The sequence below is a fragment of the Pteropus alecto genome, unplaced genomic scaffold, assembly GCF_000325575.1.
Source record: "Pteropus alecto unplaced genomic scaffold, ASM32557v1 C16818327, whole genome shotgun sequence".
Lineage (NCBI taxonomy): Eukaryota > Metazoa > Chordata > Mammalia > Chiroptera > Pteropodidae > Pteropus > Pteropus alecto.
In genome coordinates this window covers 1-259 of record NW_006468674.1, presented here as the reverse complement: position 1 = coordinate 259, position 259 = coordinate 1, and the positions used below count along the sequence as shown (strand labels likewise).

Below are 259 nucleotides of genomic sequence, written 5' to 3'. Positions count from 1 at the left end.
TGGTGATCTTGTTGGCCTTGCCGGTGCTCTTGTCCGTGGCCGTGACGTTCAGGATGCCATTGGCGTCGATATCAAAGGTCACCTCGATCTGGGGCACGCCCCTGGGGGCAGGTGGGATGCCACTCAGCTCGAAGCGCCCCAGCAGGTTGTTGTCCCTTGTCATGGCCCTCTCGCCCTCGTACACCTGGATCAGCACCCCGGGCTGGTTGTCCGAGTAGGTGGTGAAGATCTGCGTCTGCTTGGTGGGGATGGTGGAGTT

At 61.4% G+C, this 259-nt stretch overlaps 1 protein-coding gene across 1 annotated transcript; it reads right to left on the bottom strand.

The window, feature by feature from the left end:
- Window positions 1-4: 4 nt before the first annotated feature.
- LOC107196606 (heat shock 70 kDa protein-like) lies at window positions 5-256 on the bottom strand (the record flags this gene model as incomplete). Its single annotated transcript, XM_015599405.1, has 1 exon — window positions 5-256. A coding segment is annotated over one exon (252 nt), but the record flags the coding sequence as incomplete, so codon positions are not given.
- Between the last annotated feature and the right edge of the window lie 3 nt (window positions 257-259).